This window comes from Mangifera indica, chromosome 5 (assembly GCF_011075055.1).
Source record: "Mangifera indica cultivar Alphonso chromosome 5, CATAS_Mindica_2.1, whole genome shotgun sequence".
In the NCBI taxonomy this organism is placed as follows: Eukaryota; Viridiplantae; Streptophyta; class Magnoliopsida; order Sapindales; family Anacardiaceae; genus Mangifera; species Mangifera indica.
In genome coordinates, this window is record NC_058141.1 from 9,784,692 (window position 1) to 9,801,493 (window position 16,802).

The 16,802-nt window shown below is 32.8% G+C and overlaps 1 protein-coding gene and 1 long non-coding RNA gene across 2 annotated transcripts; both read left to right on the plus strand.

The window, feature by feature from the left end:
* Window positions 1-973: 973 nt before the first annotated feature.
* On the plus strand, window positions 974-1,918 carry LOC123215808. Its single transcript, XR_006502166.1, has 2 exons — window positions 974-1,273; window positions 1,430-1,918. It is a non-coding gene; the product is annotated as an uncharacterized LOC123215808 (long non-coding RNA).
* Window positions 1,919-6,503: 4,585 nt separating this feature from the next.
* Window positions 6,504-8,972, plus strand: LOC123215805 (polygalacturonase 1 beta-like protein 3). Its single transcript, XM_044636051.1, has 2 exons — window positions 6,504-6,815; window positions 6,893-8,972. The coding sequence occupies exons 1-2, from the start codon at window positions 6,765-6,767 to the stop codon at window positions 8,726-8,728; spliced, it is 1,887 nt and encodes a 628-aa protein (XP_044491986.1). The 5' UTR covers window positions 6,504-6,764; the 3' UTR covers window positions 8,729-8,972.
* Window positions 8,973-16,802: the final 7,830 nt, after the last annotated feature.

Consider the following 16,802-nt stretch of genomic DNA (forward strand, 5'->3'; position numbering starts at 1 on the left):
TAATACACCTCTAAGGGGTATTTTGATAAATAAAAGAGATTTTTTTATATTAAACCCTTAACTTATTTAGTTTAATAATTATGAGACCAATCATTAAACTCGAAGTTTATTTTATTTGATGTGGTTGATTTTATCCTTTTATTCAATTTTAAAAGGATGGACTTGCTAACTTAACTCAAAGATAGAAAAAGGGTTCTCTAGCTTTATACTTAAAAAATAGAAGCAAATCCAAACGAACACTGAGCCAATTAAGGCAAAGTTATATTGATAAAATGTTCGAGTGGATGTTTGATTACTCGCAGAGTTACCAACTAACAATTCACTAAATTCCCCAGACAAGATGAAGTGGATGAGGTCAAAACATGAATTGTGATGATGGTAACAAGGGCAAAATGAAAGGGTAGTGGTAATATAAAAAAATTAAAAAAAAAAAAAGAAAAGAAAAAAAATATAAAATATAAAATATTTAAGATAAAAATATATTTTATTATCACGGATATAAATAATATTAATTTTACATATTTTATAAACTAATTTTAAAAATATCATTGATGTGAGAGCGAAAAAATATATTTTTAAAACTTAAAAATACTGAATAATATTGCTCCATCAAAGTTTGGATGGAAAATAATCATTTGGCCGGTCCTTATTGGTTGGAACTCAACTCACCATAAATCAAGAAGCGTGTTGAAATCTTCTAGTCGGCAGAAAGATAGCATGTGAGTGAGAGAAAGAGGAAAGCTCTGAGGGATGATCCCAGCATTAAGCTTGTCCTCAAGTGAATACACATCAACAGATGGTAAACATTCTTGGAGGGAAGTTTATTAACGACAAAAAACAAAGTTCCCAAGCAGAAAAGCAGGCAGCAGCCATGTCTAATCCACCATCAAAGCATAAAAAATAAGTGGAAAATATAAATGTTTTACAACTGGGTTTTATAATTGTAGGTCCTACTCTTACCCACAATCCTTGTTTGCACATTAACACCATTCTGGTTCCTTCCACTATCGTCAACAAATGGACCACTCACATGAACCCATCAACACAATTGAAGAAGGAGCTAAAAAGGCTTTAACATGGCTAGTATTACGACCATTTGACGTCAGATGAAAGTATGTTTGGAGTAATGCTTGTAAGAGAATGGATGCTATCAGTATATCAACTTTACAATAATGTCACTCTATGATTGAGCCTGCGATTTTCTCATAATGGATATCAGTCGTCAGTTCAAATCAATCTAACGAACTTCATCTTTGTATGCAGACTTTGTCTTGTAAGTTTTCTAATATCCTTGTCCCTTTGTTGTGTTTTCACTCTGCATAAATTCTGTTGCCTTGGCTCCGTTAATAACTTGAATGCCCAGATTACTTATATTTTTTAATCTTCATCGAGTGCCCATTCTGAGTGCTCTTGTTGGTTTTGTGCTTAGTGGAAGTCTCAGCTGCTCAATATCATGATGGAGCACACTTCTTTGTGAAAAATTCCTCTACTTTGAATCATTTCTATGGTGGGCCTTTCAAAAGCATAAAGATTTCGGAATTCTTTTGAAAGTTTGAAATGGAATGTCTAGAGACAGTCCTTCCAAATGTTATTTTGTGATAAGAAGATTTGTTAAAGTGCATTTTTAATCTCCACAACCCTTGATTATTGCTTCAAAAAGGGACAAAAAGAACACAAAGCTGAAGTTTATTGTACATATCAAATCACTTTTGCAGGTTCATCTAGTTCCTTCCGCACACATTAATCAAAGCTTTTTTAACACCCCCAGCAAGATCGTCATGATGATATCATCTCCATCTAGGCTAATTTGCAGTGAATTTACATTTTGCTTTTAATATAAAAAGCAACAGTGGAGATGGGTACCTCTATCCAAGGCTCTGATGTCACTCTTGCTTCAGAAATTACGTTGAATTTCTAATTTTGAGGCTCCTTGTCTTTCTGTCTCTCCTCCACATGCATTTTCTTTGACAAATGACACCACCTCGCGAGATACTCTGCAGTAAAACCAAGCATAATAAAAATATGATTAAGCTTTGTGTTGGGTGGGAACAACTCCCGGAGTTGGTAGAATCTTTCAAAGACTTTACCTTAATTTATATCTTTGTTTAAAATTTAATCACCATCTTTGCTTTTTGCAAGAAATGGCAGTTCATGTGGAAGCATATGAGACTAGGAAACTACTTGAAGATCAATGGCTATCTACCACGTTTTGTTCCAGAAACTGTATAAAAAAATCCCTTCAACATTGAGAATCTCATGATGAAAATATACATGACTAAGCTCAGCATTTAACATATGGTTATCATCAATCATCATCAATTATAAAATAGGTTAATGCAATGAGTGTGTGTTGGAATTGTAGGGGAGTCAAACAAGTTGCTCTTGCTGCTGAAAATAGCAGAAAGATTCTGGATGTGATCAGAACTGAACATGAGTTTGCACTCAGTAAAAAAATCCCAGTTGGTTTTTTTGTTTTTTAATAAGAAATCTCATTCGAATAAGATCATCTTTTCAAAGTTGAATCAACCACATTGAATAGATAAAACCTCAAATCCAGGATTACCTCTAAGGAAACTTTAATTCATTCTCACTTATATATGAAGTTTTTTTTTTCTTTTTGGCCACTCAAATTATCATTTAGGGGTTGATTCGGGGTTTTGATCTTATCAAAATAAGATACATCTTTTGGTGTATCGATTCTAAAACTTACCCAAAAATGGGGTATGCGGTTTACTTATTGCATTCTTCATATAGTTTACAGCCATGAAAAGGGTCTAATGGCTTAAAAAAGCATGTATAAGCTATGTCAATTAAGGTAAAGATATGATTTTTCCATTCAAATTGTATATCAAAAATTGAGAAACAGGAACCATATTTCTCCTCTTACTGAAATTATTGAAGTTGTTGGTGGGGGAATACTAATATAGAACTCTAAGAGACTTAAACTCATCATATACTCTTATATATGGAATCCCCTCTTTTATAACTTAAACTATCTCTTGAGGCCCCAATTTGGGGTTTTGATCTTATCAAAATAAGATGCATCTTTTGGTGCGTCAATTGTAAAACTTACTCAAAAATGAGATATGCGATTTACTTATTGCATTCTTCATATAGTTTACAGACATGAAATGTGGTCCAATGGCTTAAAAAAAGCATGAACAAGCTATGGCAATTAAGGTAAAGATTTGATTTTCCATTCAAATTACAAATCAAAAATTAAGAAGCAGGAACACTATTTCTTACTGAAATTATTGAAGTTGTCGGTGGAGAAGACAAATATAGAACCCTATAAAACTTAAACTTATGTTCTCTTATACATGGAATCCTCTCTTTTGTCATTCAAACTATCCCTTAAAGGCCTAATTTGGGGTTTTGATCTTATCAAAATAAGATGCATCTTTTGGTATGTCGGTTCAAAACTTACCCAAAAATGAGATATGTGGTTTACTTGTTGCATTCTTCATATGGTTTACAGACATGAAAGGGGTCCAACGGCCTAAAAAAAAGCATGAATAAGCTATGTCAATTATGGTAAAGATAAAGATATGATTTTTCCGATTTTTACATTCAAATTATAAATGCACCTTCGTAAAACAGGAACCTTATTTCTCCTCTTACTGAAATTACTGAAGTTGGTGGTGGGGAAGACAAATATAGAAAGAGAAATAGCAACATTTTTATCAACACCATAGCGATGTGATCATGAAGAGTGGCCCTAGAATCAATATATAGAAATTAGCCAGTTGTTCATATCCTAAAGTGGATAATAAGAGTGTCTACCAGGTTACCTAATTGATAGACCCGTAGTTGTTAATACGTAACATTTATGGATTTCTCCTGCTGATTGACTTGGCTGGCAGGGAGGGACGCATGTATATTGTAGAGGCCAGGGCCCTTGAAATTGCACAAAGTTGGCTAAGACTTGACTATCCATTCACGATTCTGGACAAACATATCTTGCCATCAAATGAAATTAATTTCATTTTAGTCACCATTACCTAATTATATTCATTATCATGAAAGGAAGTCTCTTTATCAATCTTAGTTAATAAATACGGGCATGAAAAATAAAAAGAGATTAGAAAAACTACAATTATATAGATATAATATAATAAAGTGTCTAATTAACTGTTAAACATAACATGATATAATATATGATCAAGATTCAATCATCATAAAAAATTATCAGAAAAGATCAGAGATTTTGATGAGAAAAAACTGAGTTTTTTGTTTTATATAGTTATGACAAACATAAAAAAGATAAAAATATGCGTTTAATACGAGAAACATATAGAACATGTATTTTAAGTTTAAAAATTTAGAATAATATATTTAAAATATAAATAATTCGTATTTTTATTAACTGAAATATCGATATATCTATCTATATATGTACACTTTTTTTTTTTTACTCAACCAAACCTTGTATTTTTTTCACATTAAAATGTAAAAAATGTCAAACCAATTGCACAATCATTATTACTTAATTAAGTCAAAATTTTATATCATACAAATGCGCTCCAAAGTGATAATCATTTTTTTGATGTTAATTATTCTACAAGTTAATGATAGATTAGGTAAAAATGGTTTCATGTTTTAGGTGTTTTTGTTGAGAAAAGCAAATTTATTTCAAACAAATATGTAAAGGAAGGAATGGATATCGAATGGAAAATGCTGCAATGAGAGTGGAGAAAGCATGGCGTGGAAGAGAACTACTTGTCTTACCCACATTCTTTTATTTCGTATCCTATAATTAGATGTTTGCATAATTCGACTTAAATGGTAAAACTGGACTGAATTGTTTAAAAATTATAAATTTATTTGATTTAATTTGTAAAATAGTTTGATTTGGTTAATAAATTTTTCAAAAACAGTTTTCAGTTTGAATTATAGTTTATGGGATTTTCAAACTGAATAAAAAAATAAACCGTAATTTTTTTAAATCCATGCATATAATTATATTTTGACTGAATTTTTCAATAAGTAATTATATTTACAACATTTTTTCATGCTTATTTTGTCATTTTTTTAAATGTATATTATATATTTATATATTTCGTATTTATTTTATATGTTTATATTATATTTTGAAAAACTATAATTTAATTAATTTTATTAAATAATATATATTTAAAAATGTATAATTCTGATGGATTTAAATTGTAATCCAAATCAAACCAAATTGTATTTTTTAGTTTGGTTTGATTTAGTTTGAAAAATTTTTAAACCGTTATTCAATATAGTTTAAAAAATTTTTTAAATCACATCAAATCGGCCCATACACATTTTTATCTATAATTGAGTAAATTTGTATCTTTGATACTGAGTTGATCGTATCTAACATATGAAAATCTGAATCTACTTTTCATAGGTATTTGGATATATAGATGATTTGTTATTATATGATTGAATATTATTTTATCTCTAATTAAAAATTATTAAATCATATAATAATACATCGTCGGGATATTAATTAAAATAAATATGAAAGTTTCTTCCAAAACTTTTTTAAGCAAACTTTGAATGGTTTTACTTTTCTAAGTAAATTTTATTTTATTTTCAATAATACCCCTCTCTACTAATTACGTCAAATTCAGTATAATTTTTTTTGATAACTTTTACTTTTAGAGCATACTCTATATTTGATAAGTTATAATCTGAAGATTCAAAAACTTATTGGGAAATAAATAAATTTTGGGTGTAATACAAATCGAAACGAAAAGATGAACATAAGTGCGAAGAATACTTGTGTGATACAAAAAAATTATAATATATATATATATATATATATATATATATATATATATATATATATATATATATATATATATATATATATATATATTATATTACGCCCGCTTGTATTTGTACCACCCCTATATATTTGCACGTACTCCCATGCACTTGCTCATACTTGCACGTAACAACACACACCTACATGCGTCCGCTCACACCCTCGCACACCTTCTCGCACCCATTCTACGTATTGATATTCATCTTTTTGTTTTGATCTGTATTACACCAAAAATTGATTTGCTTTTGAATAAGTTTTCAAATCTTTAGATCATAACTTATCAAACATAGAGTATATTTTAGAAGAAAATGTTATTGTAATAAAACTATACCTAATTTGACATAATTTAAAAATAAAATAAAATTTATTTAGAAAAATAAAATCATTCAATCTTCACTAAAAAAAAAAATTTGGACAAAAACTTTTATACTATTTTAATTAATATTTTTACATGAATAAATTGTGTTTGGATAGTTTTATTTATGGATTTTCTTTTTAAAGTTAAAATTAGTATCTGTAATCGATTGCCAAGTACAAGAAAACGCGTCTGTCAATCAAAAACGGCTTTTACTACTTTGAGACTCACTTCATTTTCACCGCCAAGGAAAAAGTTTCTTCAATTGAAATCCAGAATTTCAAATTCATTAATAATGGGAAAAAAAAAAAATCATTTACAATCTTAAAAATAATTGACTCAGCAGCCTCAGCCTCAGCCTTCTCTTTTTCTTTATTCACTTTGGTCCTTTGGCCTTCTCTTTTTCTTTATTCACTTTGGTCCTTTAATTATTATTTTTCAATTTTCAGACTGCCTGCAAAGCTCATAAATCGCCTTGAAACTGAAAGCTCACCCACTCAGTCACTCACCCACCTTTATAAATATACTCTGGCATCGACAATACAACACCAAGGAGCAAGCTTTGTTCTCTTTCTCTTTCTCTCTCTCTATGTTTATTTTTAAAATAATAATATGCTTGGACAGATACAACTGCAATTCTTTCTCCTTTTTCTCGTCTTCAATGTAAGCTTCCTCCACCAGTCCCACTTGTTTCTTCTCTTTTTTAATGGATTCTTACTGTTGTTTATTTGCCAATGCAGGTCAATTACTCGGCATCTTCCCAGATTTCCGACGGTATTACTGTTAGAGAAAATCCTTTCACACCAAAAGCCTACCTGCTTAGATACTGGGACAAAGAGATCCGCACCAATTTACCCAAATCTACCTTTCTTCTATCTAAGGCTTCTCCATTAAATGCTGTTGACTCCACTACTTTTGCCAAACTCACCGCCCAGAACACTCTCTCTTCCGTCCTTCCATCCTTTTGTTCCGCCGCTAAGTTGTTCTGTTTTCCCGATTTGTCGCCGAGTCTCGAGAAGCACGACACTGACGTCAAGTTTGCTGTTTATCTCGACAAGAACTTTACCAATTACGGCACGCTTCGACCCGGTGGAATTGACTCGTTTAAGAACTACTCCAACGGTGACAATCTCCCAGTCGACTCCTTCCGTCGATACAGCCGTGACTCTTCTGGGCACGAGGATCGATTTTCTACTTACGCCGAGGAAGCCAATGTTGCTGACCAGAGCTTCAACACCTACGGCACTAGCGCAACCGGTAGCAGTAGTAATTTCAAGAGCTACAACGATGAAGTCAATGTCCCTAATCTCCGCTTCACCACTTACTCCGCCGATGCGGTCGGCCGGACTAACGAATTCACTACATACACCGAAAATACCAACGCAGGGAATCAGGAGTTCGCAGCTTACGGAAAGAAGTCTAGCGGATCCCCCAATGTGTTTACCAGTTACGGAAAAGAATCAAATGTGATTGGGTCGGGTTTTTCGGGTTACGGCGAGCGAGGTAATGCCGCTAATGACACTTTCACTTCTTATGGCGATGACGGAAATGTTCCGACCAATACATTCAACAATTACGGCGATGGTGGCAATGCGGCTGTTGAAAGTTTCTCCAGTTACAGAGACCAATCCAATGTCGGTGACGATTCGTTTCAATCTTACGCCAAGAATTCAAATTCTGCAGAAGTCAAGTTTTCAAATTATGGGAATTCGTTCAATGAAGGTACAGACGTGTTTAAAGGATATGGCGAGGGCGCTAGAGGCCACGCGGTTAGCTTCAAGACGTATGGAGTCAACAATACTTTCAAGAATTACGCCAAGACTGGTGTTACTTTTGCCAAGTACAACAATGTCAGCTCTTCAACTTCTCCTAAAATGGCAACCACCAGTGGCAGTTTGGTAAATAGATGGGTGGAGCCTGGCAAATTCTTCAGAGAGTCCATGCTCAAGAAAGGGAATGTGATGGCAATGCCGGACATTAAAGATAAATTGCCCAAAAGGTCGTTTTTACCTCGCACTATTGTCTCTAAGTTACCATTTTCCAGTTCTAAAATCTCTCAATTGAAGCAATTGTTCCACGCCGCTGATAATTCCACCATGGAGACAATAATTAAGGATACTTTAAGCGAATGCGAGAGGGCGCCGAGCGCTGGCGAGATCAAGCGATGTGTGGGTTCGATTGAGGACATGATTGATTTCGCAACCTCTATCTTAGGCCGCAACGTGGTGGTCCGCACGACGGAGAACGTGAATGGGTCGAAGGAGAAGATAATGATTGGATCAATCAAAGGAATCAACGGTGGGAAAGTTACTAAATCAGTGTCTTGTCACCAGAGTTTGTACCCTTATTTGCTTTATTACTGTCACTCTGTTCCTAAAGTTCGAGTGTATGAAGCTGATATCCTGGATCCCAACACCAAGGCAAAGATCAACCATGGCGTCGCCATTTGTCATTTGGATACCTCGGCGTGGAGCCCTACTCATGGAGCCTTCTTGGCTTTGGGTCCTGGTCCTGGGAGAATTGAGGTTTGCCATTGGATTTTTGAGAACGATATGACTTGGACCACTGCCGATTAAACTGGGTTATATTACAGTCATCCGAGTCATCTGGGTTCCGGCTATTTGTTAAGAAAAATTAGCCGATGGCTCCTCCAACTCCATTTGACTCTACTATTTTATACCCAAAATAGAGCATATATGCAATTATTTTTCCATTGTCAATTCAGCAGCAAATGCAAGTGTTAGAAAGGTTAAGTGAGAAGTGTGGTTGAATGGGAAGAAACCCAGAAACTGAATTATGAAGGTGCTTATTTGTTTTCAATTTCTCAGTGGTTCTTCAAGCTTCATTTGAGTTATGCTTCCTTATTTGTTTTTTTCTTTCTCAGTGGTTCTTTCCCAATATTTATTAAAAATAAAAGAACAAAAAAGAACAAAAACAAAATGATGCAGTGTCGAAATGTCAATTGCTTATGGCTTTTGTATTGTATGAGTTGTATGTCACTTATGCCTGAGGCATTTTCCATCAACTTTTTCTTGGTGGTTATCTGAAGTTGAGTGAACGCAATAGCTTATACATGGGGTAAATTTTCTTAATTTCTATCCATGTCAGAAGAGCTCATTTACTCTGCAACAGCCCAAATCATGAAGAAAAAGGCACATCAATTAATTACAGGTCCAAAGATGTGATATGTGTAATTAACTCTCTGATGCTCTTTCAAACCTATTAATTATTTCGTGACTGTGTAAAATGATTTCATGCTGAAACTGTGATGACTGGGTTTTTTCATGCAGACTTTATGAGCAACCCAATTGGTAAATAAATTTCCCGTGCTAATTGTAATGAAAACCATAATGGGTTCTTGTTTTCATGTCAACATCCCACGGGCTTGAAATCATAAATTAAATATGCTTTCTAATTTTGTCTGTGAGTATGCATGCCATAAATAAACTCCATATAAACAAAACAACAGCAACTATGAAGCCACAGGGATGAAGTGATTTGCTTCTGAAATTCATAAAGAAATCACCTCAGCTGAATTTTAATTTATTAAAACTAATAAAGATTTTGTCACCGACATTAAAACAAAATGAAAAAAAGTCTTAAAAATGGTAAAGAAAGCAAGCAAAATGAATTACGGATTCTGCCATTTTCACGGGATGTGTCATATCCTTGAGGACGAAGATGGTGGTTAATCATTTGATCAAAAGACTGGTCACGGGACGACTCTAAAAGGTAGTTTCATACAACACACGACAAATGCTTGGCGGCCAAACGCGTCAAATTTCTTCTTTGTCATGCCCATTGAACTAGGCCGATTTATGTTTTGTATTTTTTTCCTTTTCATCAAATTTAGCGTCTTTGGGGAATGTGAAAATTAAGTTGATTTTGTGGGTTTTCTTTTTTTGGAGTAATTATGACAATAAGAGATGTTTTCACAAGTTAAAATAAATTTATTCGTAAAAAGCAAGAGTTAAGAAGGATTTCCTGTTGTACTATATGCCCCATGCCCAAAGCTTGTCAACGCAAACCTTGGTGCTGACGGATTATAGAGAAAGTTCAAACAATGTGGTTGTTATTTATTTGTACCCTGGCCTTCAATCACAAACTTCTTGAAAAACAAAAATCTAGTGAGATTTATAAGGGGTTTGCCCTGCTATTTAGAAGTTTATATTTATTATCATGTGATTAGTGTCTTAATTACAATTTAATAATATAACAATATGAATGTTAAAAGCATTGTCTCAATTTTATGCTTCTTCGTGTCTCTCTAATTGTGATCGACAAAGTTATTATCCCTTGAGGGATGATGTAATCACTAGTTAAATCATAAAGAGGTGTTGAAGTTTGCATAGGTAAGTCTCATCTTTCTAAGTGCGAACAAGTATAGGATATCCACTACATTTCCATTGTCAAGTAAAATTTGGTGCACTACTTTATTGCTTATCTTAGCCATGTAACACCCACAAGTACGTCTTAAGGAAAAATAGTTTTTACACATATATTAGTGTGTTTTAAAGGTCAAAATGTGAGTTCTAGATGACAAACAATTGTATATGGAGAGCCCATGTCTATGTGTCATGTCATGTTAACTAGATAAGACTGATTCTGCGTGAATTAAAAAATTAAGTGATACGTGGTCATGTGCCTTGAATACACACCCCTGTATGTGTAATGAGTTTTTGGTTTAAATATGACGCGTCACTGTGTTTTTGAGATCATTATTTCATAATCTCTAAACGCACATTTTTCCCCAAAAAGTAAGAGAGAGCAGGTTTGTCGGTTGGACTTCCATGTAGTGACTTCGATGGTGTCTTCTCGATGACGTGATAGCAAGGAAAGAAAAGTGAGAGAGGCCTACACATGTTATCTTTTGCTGCAATTAAGGTAAGTGGGAATGCCTCTTTGCGTTTATTTCCATTATATTTGTTGGATCCTTGTGGTTTCCCTTGCAAAGTGTGTTTTATAACTGTGATCCATGGCCTAAGATTGATACTAATCATAGTGTATAGGACATGGTTGAGAGCTCTACAATTATATGTATATATACTTGTATATTTTTTTATTGTTGTTACCATTATTTATGCATTTGTTTGATGGGAGATTGGATGTGTTTATTGTAATCGAGTGGTATTGTTAGTATGGTTATAATTCACATGTCAAGGGATGAAATTGATAGTGTTTGTGTGATTGGAATCGAAGTAAGGACCAAAATAAGGACACCTGGTGTGATTTCTAGGTTCGCCACATGATCGTGTGGTATAGGACACATGTTTGTGTATGCGATCCCCAAAATTCAAGTCTAGTTTTCACGACATTCCAATGATTGTAGGACATAGTTGACCAGTTAGCAGTCAACTAAGACACGTGGACTTCTCGTGTATCGCATTAGCACAACCGTGTGTTAGGTGAAATGACTAGAATACCTTTGAAAAGTTGTGTGATCGAGAAGAGATTAGAAAAGGAAACTAAAATAGATAGCTGAAAGGGGCATACACTCGTATGTGTAGAAAAATTAATACACAGAGAAATGTCATGAAGAGTAGTTGTGTGCTTGGGAAAAAAGAAACACACCCTCGTGTGTATAAAACAAACTAGACAAAAGAGTGGATTAGGTTGAAAATTTAAGGGTCATCCTAAAAAACAGTACAAAAAGCCTAAGTATGTAGAAATATCCTATATGTCTAAACATCATAAGATCGTTATGAAGGGGCACCGTGAGTACACAGTTACTACATCGTCTGCATTAGAACATTAGACCCGTAATAGGGTACCTACTTGCAGTAGAGCTAAATTAAGATACAGTTTGTGTAGTGAAACAGAAAGGTAGCTCACGTGGGTAAAGTGTCAAACTCTTATATTCAATCCAGATTGATCAACCTAGTATACAACTTCAGTTACAGTTTTTAGATTTAGATACTTCTATTGAGTTTAGTGCGATTATTTCAGATAAGAATCTGAGAGAATGATTCCTTAGTGATCGAAAGGGACATATTTCATTGTAAGAGTTATAACATACAATCTAGATAATCCATAAAGTACAAGGATAGTATATCAGACTTGTTATCATTTATAAAGAAGTTTAATGTTGACTCTAGATGACAAAATTAGTATGGGGTTAAGTTTAAAGGCATTTTAGAGATTTCAGTAGAAGTTATCAATATAGTCTCCTATTTACTAGGTGTTCTTATCACTCATTCCCCTACTTTCTTGTGCTCAGGTATAGATGATTGAGATGATTGCGAGACGAGTAATGGTCAGAAGGTGTAGAGCTGCGAAGACATTCCTGTCATTTTAGTTTTATCAATTTTAGTTGATTAAGATTTTTATGATTGTATTTGACTATACATATTATGGTTTTCAGTTTATGTTTATGAGATTAAACATTTTTTAATGCTTTCAATTATTTTAGTGACAAAGGTATTTTTGTTATTTTAAGTATTAATAAATGATGTTTATTCAAGTTCTTATAATAGTTTATTTATGAAGTTTTAAATATTTTAAAAAGTCAAGTATGCTCAAATAATCAATTTAGTAACACTTTCCTCCAGTGGACAGTATTTCTGGAAGGGGTGTTACAAGCAATCACAACCATGGCTTCATTTTGAGGGTGGTGTATGACATATACATCTATATAATTGATAGTTTCAACTTCTTCCTTCGAGCACTCTGCCTATCGCTGCTCAAAGAACATTAAAAGGAGGTTGCACATATCTATCTTGGGTATGTTTGGATATGCCTTTGATGTGTAACCTTTGAAGATGGTCCTTATTACATTAACTTTTTCATTGTGTTCTTCCCACTCTTCAGTTTTGAAAGGTTGTTGTCTAGTGAGTTATAGTCTATTAAAAAATTCCCTCAGATATCCTTGTCAAATAAGGTTTTCAATTACATCATTTTGGGCTTGAAACTAATTTGTGTTGTATCTAATGTTGTTGTAGTAATAACATAACTTCTTGGTATCATGCTTGGTACATTCTCGTTTTAAAGTTACAAATCATGGAAAAATTCTCACATTTTGGGACACCACATTTATGGTTGATAGGAGTGACTAGGGTGGTGTACTCATTGTAACGAAGGAATGAAATAAGATCTTTTGGGATTCTTCTCCCTATTGCTTCTGGAAAGCCTTCTTTCCATTTTTGTTATCTTCTTTTTCTCTCTAGGCTTTTGCACTAAAATTCTTCAAGGAAGACGTGAAGCATTCAATCTACAAATTTCTTTCAACCATTTTGAAGGAATGAGCCAAAGATGTATGCTTTTTGACTTGCAATTCCTTCCAAAACTCCATGTATAGGTAGACTTCACTAACAATTAATGTTAAGCCTAGTTCTTTTAGAGCATAAGTCATTTTAGAGAGTTTAGCATTGAATGCTTCAAGTAGGACTTCAGTCCCTAAGTGACTTAATAACATAGAGAATCATTTATTCCCCTAAAACTACTAAAAAAAAAAGTGCAAATAATTTATTTTAAGAGATTTTGGAACCAATAGGTAGCTTTTTGAGGCATTTTTTAACTTTTCCAAAAAGTGTAATCATTAAGTAATGGTATCTAACCAGCTCAAAGACATTGTGCATTTTTATGAGATCATTAAATATGTCTAAGTGATATCGTGGATCACTAGTTCCATCAAATGTAACAATTGATGGTGCCTTGAAGTTGCTTGGTAATGTTACATGGTAGAATATAAAAGAGAATGAGGGTGAGTTTTTTGACTTCGATTTCTAACTCATCCTTTTGAGCAACTAGTATGTTAAAGATTTGCTTAAGCCTTTAGAATGAGATATTTGCTAAGTTAATTTTTAATCATCTTCTCTAAAGAGACTTATTGAGCATTCAGGTGGTTGCCTAAATCGTGTCATTGGTTTTGGTAACATAGGTTACCTAACATGTTAAAGACAATTCTTGAGCCATCATGAGGTGGTAATGAGTATATTGTACCTTTCGTAATGTAAGTAAACTTTAGCACGTTAAGGGCTATTGTCTTCATGGCATGAACTATCATTTACATGTCATGGGTTGACACCTTAATAACATGAGTTATGCTTTACACATTGTTAATTGACATCATCATAGTGTAAGTTACGATCTGTACATTGTTGGTTATGTCATCATGATGTGAGTTATGCTTCTCAACCTAAGGGTTGACAATGCCTAGAAGTAATACATGCTTGTATGTCATAGGTTATCCCCATCATGGTAGGTCAGAGACTAAACAATATGTGTTGATATCATTTTTTTGTGAGTTAGGGTCTACATGTTGTGCATTGGTGCCATGGTAGGGAGCGACAATTTTTTGGCATAAATTCTCTATAGTATGTTAGAGATAGGATAAACCTTTCAAGAGCTCATGATGGCTATTGATCATGAGAAGACAAAAACCCTTACTATTGTTGCCAAGACAACATAATCCAAATGTTAGATTAGGGCTTTGATGACATTAGTCAAGTCTTCATCAACATCCTTAAGTTGTGTGTATGTATCAATTGATTGTGCTCTAATTATCCAAGCTAATTGGTTTCCAATGACAAAATCGCATGGTCATGATCTTCAAGGAGTGACATAATGTCTAGACAAGAATCTTTAGTAACTTAGTCACTCAAACTTTCTTAGTTCTGATTCCACAGTCCATAAGGAAAAAAAGCTTTGTAGAAAATTGATGGAAAAATGATGTGTAAACTAGAAAATTAAAGTGTTTTTAAAGGTCTTGCAATGGCAAGGAATGAAAAAATCATATTACTGAGATCCTCAATAGAGGATGTAACTGCTAAAAGTTTATCTTCCTATTCTTTTGATAAGTCTTTCGTTCATATTATGTCATACACTAATCTATATACAACATAGGTGACTATTGCATAGACATAGCAATGGGTGAGGCTGGGTCGGCTTTGGGTCGGGTTGGGGCGGGTCGAGCCCAAGGCCCATACAATAATGGGTTTTTGGGCTGGGTCGACCATATATTTTTTAAAGCCCAAAGCTCAACCTTGTATATAAATAGGTTGAGTTGGACCTTCAGTGGGTTGACCTATTTAAACAATTTTTAAAAATTTTTTAAAAATAAATTATTTTTTAATTATTAAAATCGAGAACAATACCTCAAACATTTTATTTATAGTTTTTCATTTGTGACAAAAGAATATTGTGGTTACATGATGAAAAATATTATAAGTTTATAATATAGTACAAATAAATTGATTTATATACTATATAAATTACAAACATAAATAAAATATATATGTTATACCATTTATCTATTCGTTTTTAATATCCAAATCTATAAATTCTTTTGACATTAGATCCATTTGTAAATTTTGTAATAATAAAATTGAAATGAAAATGAAATTATAAATACAAAAAATTATTATTTATGAATTCAGATAATTTTTGAAAGAGAGCTGATTAAAAAAAATGAAATTGAAAATATAATAAAAGAATTGAAATTAAGAGAAATTGAAATCGATGAAGAGTTAAATTGGTTTATATGGAAATAAATAAATTAATTAAAAAAAAAAAGAGTTAAAGGCTTCTGCCACACAGAAGCCTTGGTTTTTTTGTCGTCCAATTTTTTTTTTTTAAATAGTAATAGATCAGGTCAGGTTGACTCATAGACTTAATATTAAAACCTATGATCCGGTCCAAAAAGTTCATGGGTTAGGCTTAGTACACTATAGTACAAAATCGGCTCTTATCGAATTAGGTTTTAAGTTCGTATTTCAAACAAAGTCTTCATTTGACTTGACCTAGTTGACATATCTACTATTGCTTGTAGTTTGGATAACTAATCGTTATGTATTGAACAATCGTTTTTCAGTTATTGATTCACCACGTTTGACGAGAAAAAAGCACAATCCATTATATAGCTATTGACATGGATATAAATTTAAATTATTACTATCACAGCATCATAAGACAGAATTAATGACCTTCTCAATGTCAATCTACATGGAATTATTTTATGGATTTGTTAAGGAATATTCATCAAATTTACATGAATCTCATGAACAGTATGATCGAAGAGAACATTTTCATAAGCAAGTGGCACAAATTGGTGAAAAAAACATATGTTATTAGATCACGTGGGTAAAAGATAAGGTGGTCCAAAGCTTACAAGATAATTCCATCGGATAGGCCACGACATGAGACAGACAGCTATATTTTCTTTTATAATTTGCAAATAACTCAATGCTTCCTACCATGTTCACTTAATACTTGTTTCTTGTAATCTTGTTGGATATTTCACAGTGGTTTGGTCGTTTTCAATATTCCACAGTGATTAGGATGCCACGCTTGAATTTCTGTTTTTTTAATTGTTGCAAACTCCCCCAGTCACAATAATATTTTATGAGTAATATTATATATATTTATATATATTATTACGTAATTAAATATTATTTTATCTTTAATTTAAAATTATCTATTTATATGATGATATATATAAATATATATTTATTTTATTGATATTTTATCTATACGTGATTTGCTTCCCAAGTGACATCATGCAAAACTTTATTAGAAATTATATGTTATCCTAGGAGAGACTATTATATAATTTATCACATTAATTTATTGTTTAGAAGTTAAAACTGTAACAAATAACACATCAATTGAGAATGTAGGACACGTAAATGATTGTTTATGTTATTTATGAGCCCC

Excerpts from the sequence above, each read along its gene's own strand:
- LOC123215805 (XM_044636051.1), top strand. The coding sequence starts at position 6,765 with ATGCTTGGACAGATACAACTGCAATTCTTTCTCCTTTTTCTCGTCTTC. Across the intron at positions 6,816-6,892 it reads TCCTTTTTCTCGTCTTCAAT|GTCAATTACTCGGCATCTTC; the intron begins GTAAGCTTCCTC and ends TTGCCAATGCAG.